Source organism: Phoca vitulina, unplaced genomic scaffold (genome assembly GCF_004348235.1).
Source record: "Phoca vitulina isolate PV1807 unplaced genomic scaffold, GSC_HSeal_1.0 scaffold152, whole genome shotgun sequence".
NCBI lineage: Eukaryota > Metazoa > Chordata > Mammalia > Carnivora > Phocidae > Phoca > Phoca vitulina.
In genome coordinates, this window is record NW_022589855.1 from 45915 (window position 1) to 52401 (window position 6487).

General features: G+C 67.0%; 1 protein-coding gene across 1 annotated transcript; it reads right to left on the bottom strand.

The window, feature by feature from the left end:
* Positions 1-286: 286 nt before the first annotated feature.
* On the bottom strand, positions 287-4413 carry LOC116628958 (growth/differentiation factor 7). The gene is made up of 2 exons (XM_032399268.1): positions 4014-4413; positions 287-1248 (listed from the first exon to the last, which is right to left on the bottom strand). Exons 1-2 carry the CDS (start codon positions 4411-4413, stop codon positions 287-289), a joined length of 1362 nt encoding a protein of 453 aa, XP_032255159.1.
* Positions 4414-6487: the final 2074 nt, after the last annotated feature.

A 6487-nucleotide genomic window follows, 5' to 3' on the forward strand; every position in this document is an offset into this window, starting at 1 on the left:
CCAAAAGGGGGCGGTGGGTGCGATGGTGCGTTTGCAGAGTGAGTTCGGTAGCGTCAGGTCGTCTCTTGCCAGGGCTTTGGGTGCTGCCCAAGGTAAATGTGTGCATGAGTGAACGAGTGTGTGGGTGTGAGTGCTGGTGTGAGTGTGAACGTGCGCTCGCCCTCCACCGTGCGGGCCCGGGGCCGGTGTCCGATGCGCACCCACGCTTGGCGGCAGACCCGGGCCGCAGCTGCTCTTCAGCAGGGGGTCCTGGGTGGCGCGGCCGCCCCCTCCCCGGGCCCGCAGGCTACCTGCAGCCGCACGCCTCCACCACCATGTCCTCGTACTGCTTGTAGACCACGTTGTTGGCCGCGTCGATGTAGAGGATGCTGATGGGGCTGAGGCGCGCCGGCACGCAGCAGGAGGCCGGCGCCGCGTCGGGCGCCATGGAGTTGAGCAGCGTCTGAATGATGGCGTGGTTGGTGGGCTCAAGGTGCGAGCGCAGCGGGAAGTCGCAAACGCCCTCGCAGTGGTACGCCTCGTAGTCCAGCGGCGCGATGATCCAGTCGTCCCAGCCCAGCTCCTTGAAGTCCACGTGCAGCGGCCTGCGGCTACAGCGGCTCCGGCCCCTTCGCCCGTGGCCCCGGCCCGCGCCCCCGCCGCTGCCCTGCGCCGCTCGCGCCCCGGCCAGCGCCGTCCGCCGCCGCCTGCGACCGCCGATGACCGCCGTCGGCGACCCCGTGCCGGGTCCCGGGTCGGGCGGCGGCTCCGCCGCCAGCGCGGCCCCGAGCGCGCGGGCCTGGGCGCGGATCTCCCGGAATAGGCTCCCCTTCCTCTGCGTGCGGGAGGAGACGACGAGCAGAGCGCGCTCTTCCGCCGCCGCGCGGCCCCTGCCCGGTGAGCCGAAGCCCAGCAGCCGCAGTGCCAGCGGGCCCCGCGAGGGACCGGCCACTGAGCGCAGCAAGAGGCAGAACGCACGGGTGGCGCGCGGCTCCTGGCGGTGGCGCCGCACGGCGTCTGCCACGTCGAACACCTCCCAGCGCGCTCCGGCCAGGGGCTGCGCGGCCCGCGAGTGCAGCAAGCGGGGCGCTCGGGCGGCGCCGGGGCACGTAGACAGCAGGAGCAGCGGCGGGGCAGTCGCGCCGCCAGGGCCCAGCTCCGGGGACTCGTGGCGCAGCACGCGCAGCTCGGCTCCCACCACCTCGTCGGTGTCGGGAAGGCTGGACACGTCGAACAGGAAGCTTTGGCCGGTCTCGGCGGGCGATTCGTCTGCAGGAGTCGGGCAGAGACAGAGAAAGAGCGCGGTGAGAGCGGAGAGCGGAGCCCGCACTCCCTCCCGGCCGCGGGGCCTCCACACTGCAAAGAGCCCCACTGCCCGGGATGCGGGAGCGAGCCCGCGGCTCCCGGCCCAGCCAGAAAGCTGCCAGCCTGGCCCAGAGTAAAGGGAGCCTTCGCCCTGACTAGTGATTATCGGGACCGGGGCTTCGGTTCATCGAGCCAAAGTTCTGCCACCGCGACGGCCCACGGGCATTCACTTATCGCCGAGCCCCGGGGCCAGGACCACACCCCTACACCCGATGCCACTACAGTTCCGCTGCCTGACCCGGAGCCACGGGTTTGCGGGGCCTAGATCGGAAGGCAGACTTTCGGGCGGGTGGCGGGGCGAAGGCCGGGTGGGCGCCTCAGAAGTCCTGAGCCTCTTCCAGGGGCCGGAGGCCAGGCCGAGGTCCCGCGCTGGGCCGGGACTGCCCGTTATTGCCCTGCTGAGGCCACGAAGTCCCGGCTGTGCGAAAACGGAAAATTCGTGTCCCCTGAAAACTTTGCTCCTTGCGCTACCGCTCTTCCCCAGCTCAGCCTGGACATTCCTGCTGGCCACCGTCTCCCGTGCAGTCTGGGCCTTGCGTGCGAGTCGTCCAGAGGGGACCGCGTCAGCGGGGCCGCAGACCCTCCGGCGCATCCAGCCTCCCCGCTATGCTGAACGGGAACTAAGGCCCAGATGGGGGGGGGGGGGGCGGCTCGGCCCAAGGTCTCCTAGCGGTGAGCGCTGCTGGTGGCGATGGGAAACTCCTGGTTTAGCCTCTCCCTGCTTTCCGCGACCTGCGCTGGAGGAGGGAAGGCGGCAGAGGAGAGCAAAGAAGCTTCTCTGAAGGGTTGGGGGCAGCCCCGGACTGCCTGCCTTGCCGCACTGAGGGCAGCGGCTCAAGGAGGTCTCGCCTCCGGGACCCACCGATCCTTTGGCATATTCTTTCCCTCCGTTATGCCTGCTCTCTAAGAGTTTGGGGGTTTTATTTCTGGTCGTGGGCACTTTTTTTCTTCTGGGGCTCAGGCAAAAAAAAGTTGAAATTCCACCGAGCAGCAGATAAGGAGCTCCCTTTGAAGAGGGTCATATGGTTTCGTTTTGCCCCAAACTCGGAGAGACTGTGCAGACTGCCCCACCACCGGAGATTTGCTCACCCACCACTGCCGCCGCCGGCCCTCACCTCCTGAGGTCCCAAGTCTGGGCTCTGCCGGTGGCTTCTGGGGGCCTCAGGTAGCCCTGCTCCAAGTTGAACCACAGAGTGGAGAGAGAGCGAGGCCCAAAGTACTCCGCAAGTGCGGCCTCCTCCCTGCCACTGCTTTCCCCCAGGGCTCCCTGGAGCACTTTTCCTGAGCTTCCCCTGCAGCATCTCTCCGCTGCAGGGTGCAGCCACCGCAGGCCCTCCTTCCAGAAGGAGGAAGGAAAGGTGCCCTCAGAGCCTTGCCAGCCAAGCAGAGCTCCACAGGAAAGGTTTAGCTCAGGCTGAAGCTAACAGTAGGCCTAACTCTACCTAAGAAAGAGCAGCTGGTGCCTGTGCAGCTCAGAGCCCGGCACACCCATCTGTCCTCTAGCCCGTGGGCCCACACAGCAGCCTCAGGGCTGGGGCCTTCCCTGGCCCTGTACACCAGGACTCAGGCTTGGTAGGAGTACCCCAGCATCCAGTCCCGGGGGCCTTCAGAGAGTGCTTGGGACTTCCCACTGCACCGTAGGACCATCTGGGCCCAGGCTGTCCCAGCACCCGAAACAAAGCAGTCTGTGTGTAGGCATCGTGTGTGTCGGAGGAGGTGGGTGATTTGGTTACTGCTCCACCTCTACCTGCTCTCCCAGGCTAGGGTGTGGGGTGTGCGGCCAGGAGATCCTCCCTCCTCCCCGGCGTCTGCTGCTTCCCTTCCAGCCCTACTCCCCTTTCTTTCCCTCCTGCCTTCCATGCTGGGTCTCTGGCTGGATAGAATTAAGGCCAACATTACTTGCATTTCTGCCTGAAATTAGTTAAATTTTCCCTATCTGTCTGCTTTAATGACTTCAATAGAGATTAATAAAATCCAGATGACACACAGCAACCACCACAGTCATACCCACGTCCTACCTTTGAAGGACCCAGGGCAGAGTAAGGTGGGTGCCTGCTCCCAGCCAGGCCTGCATTCGGGCAGGGGCTCACTGCCCATCCTCTCCTCCTCCGGAGCCTGGAGTCCTCCACCTCTGGCTGTCCTGGGGGGGCCCAGGCACCCATAGCCCCACGGCTCCACCCTGACACAGCCTGCCCAGAGGGGACCTCCGTGTACCTGGTGATGCCACCAGCCTCTCCTGGGGCCATTTACTTCAGCCTGCCTCTTTCCCTCATTCCCCTGAGTTCCCCCCAATTTATGCGGCCCCCAGGAGACTAGAAGCTGCAGAGTTTGCTGCAATGCAACAGCCGCGGCCACCACCACCATCACTGCGCCGTCCCTCTCGGCCCGGGCCCCTTCTTGCTTCCGATCCTGCCTCTCCTCGAGGGGACCCGCCGGCCGGCAGGGCCAGGGCAATCCGGCGGAGGGACGGGCTCAGCCCCGAGAGCTGCCGCGTCTCTCGCCACAGTCCAGAGGGTTCGGGTGCGTGGGCCTCGGCGGAGTTTCCACCACTGAGGCTGGGGCGTGGGGGGGGCCGCGCCCCGAAGGGTCTGGAGCTGGGGCTCGGGCTCTGGCGGTGGCCTCAGCCTAGGAGCGGACAGGACGGACGGGCGCAGAAGAGGCGTGAGTACCTTGGTTCGCCTGGTCTGCGAAGCCGGTGATTGTGTCCGCGCGGCCGTGGCGGCCAGAGCCCGAGGTGGAGGCGGCGGCTGCCCCGGCGGGAGCCCTCCCGGCCAGGTTCCGGTAAAGCGACATCATGAACTGGTGCGGCACCACCGAGCCGTTCCTGAAGCCGGAGCCGGCGGCCCGGCGCGCGGCGCGGGCTCCGGGAGCCGCGGCGGCCGGGGCAGCGGAGACGCCCGCAGCCGGGGCGAGGGTCCGCCCGCCGCCGCCGCCGCCGCCGCCGCCCCCCGGACTCCCGACCGGCCCTGCCCCCGCCGCTCGCAGCACGGCGGCCGCTTCGAGCCCGTCGCGGGGCCGGCAGGCGCTCAGCAGCCAGAGGCACAGCGCGGCGGCCGCGCTCAGGTCCATGGGCTCCGTGGGCCAGGCGGGCGGGCGGCGCGGGCTCCGTGGCTCCGGGAAGTCCCCCGGCGCCTTTTGAACATAGTGTTTAATAATGGGGGAAGTGTGCGCAGCAAGTCGCGGCCCCCCCTCCTCTCCCACCCCACCCCCGCCCAACGCCCGGAGCAGCGCCCCCTGCTGAACACTGGAGTGGCAGCACCGCGCCCCCCACTCCGGCCTAACGCCGAGTCCGGGACAGGAGCCTCCTCCCGGCGCCGCAGCGCTTCGCCCCCACTCTCGCCTAGCGAGTGTTAACCCGCCGGAGGCTCCCGCCACAAACCGGAGCCCCGCCTCCCTTCCCCACGGCGGTGCGATCCCCCGCCGCCCACGCCGCGCGCCGGCCAAACGCGCCCGCCGGAGTTCGAGGCTCCGAGGCATCGCGCGCACCAGCCCAGCTTCGTCCCCACTGCCCTGCGGAGGAGCAGCACCCGCCCCTGCCCGCTCCAGTTCTGCGAGTGCCCGACACGCCAGAGGTGGGGCCGCGGAAGGGCTCGGCGCCGCCGGTCACTGCCGGGACCTCGGGGCCGGGACGCACCGAGAGGCCACCAGGGCGTCCGGAGGCCACAGGGGCGCGCAGGGTTGCCACAAAGGCGCGTTTTTCATCAGCGGTTCGAAGGCTGCCCAGCCTGCCACAGCCTCCAAAGACCGGAGCGGGGGTGGGGACCCGGAGGGAAGAGAGGGCTAGCGGCTGGAAGGGCAGGCCGGAAAGACAGATGGACGTGGATCGACAGTCGGAAAGCAAAGGTTTGGGCGGAGAACGTGCGCTTAAGCTGGAGCCAACATCTCAAAGGAGCGCGGGAATCACGGAGGCAGCCCCGGGGTGATGGGGAGACTCCTGCGCGGGAGCGGCGCCCCGAGTTCATTTGTGCGTCGAAAGTGATAACCTTCCGCCCTCCTTCTAGGGGGGCCGGTCAACGGAAGCGGGCTACCTGGTATGTTGGGGCGCGGCCAGAAGCCGGGAGGGCGGGCGGCCGAGAGCCCCAGGGTGGTGCCTCCGTACCTCTCTGGCCGCGGTGATGGGTGATGGGTGGAGGGGACGCCCAGCGGCCACGGCGGCGGCACCCCGGAGCGCACTGGGTTAGGGTAGGGAGGTGGTTGACCGGTATTGATCTGTTCAGCTCCACGGCAGCCCGACATACCCCAGTGCGGGAACATCCAGCGGATGGACGAGGTCCTGGTAGGCAGACAGAGGGCCTGAGCCGGACAGACCCTCGAAGCAGCGCAGATGCGTTCTTTATCCTTTAAAATTTCATTTACTACTGAACTTGAAATCTAGACGGTCACTTTGAGTGGGTGACCAGCGTCCACACGATACCATAGGACCCAAAGCTGAGGGAGTCCCGAGTCTCTCCCGGTTGTGCCACACTGGCCCTCAGAAGAGGCTCGGCCCAGGGAGCTCCCGGGTGGATTCCAGCCCAGGCTCGGTGTTCCCCTGCACCAGATGCTTGGTCCGGAGCGAACTCCTCAGTCATCGCCATGCGGGCCACCTCAGAGACGCCATGGCCCTCTTCTGGGCACTTTGGTCCACCCATCACCACGGGGGACGTGTGGGGGCAGGAGAGATCTGGCCAGGGGCCACTCCTCCCGCACCCCAGGCCCATCCGGTGGGCAGAGGAGAAAGAGCTGAGATTAGTGTGGGAAGGTGTGGTTGGGAAGGGCAGTGGGGGGCTGCCACGACAAGAACTGCATTAACCCAGCCTGCTTTGGGGACTGAGGGTGGAGTGCCAGGGACAAGGCTTTGGCCCCAGGTCTCCCTCTCTGGGTAGTGCTGCTACAAAGGGCCCTGCAGAAACCTCCAGAGCGTGCCCCTAGAGACCCCCCCCCCCAGGGGTCTCCGCCATTGCCAGTGCTGGGGCCCTGCTGTCTTTCTCAGCTCCTTCCCCCTACAGCCACAGGGGAACAGTCTCAACTGATTATGATTTGCACAAACACCCTGGAACCCTGGGCTGAGGTCAGTAGTGCAAGTTCTAGTCCTGGCTTTGACCTCGTAATAGCAAGGAGAGAACAGAAAGGTGTGGCACAGACGTGGCATAGTGTGTGCCAA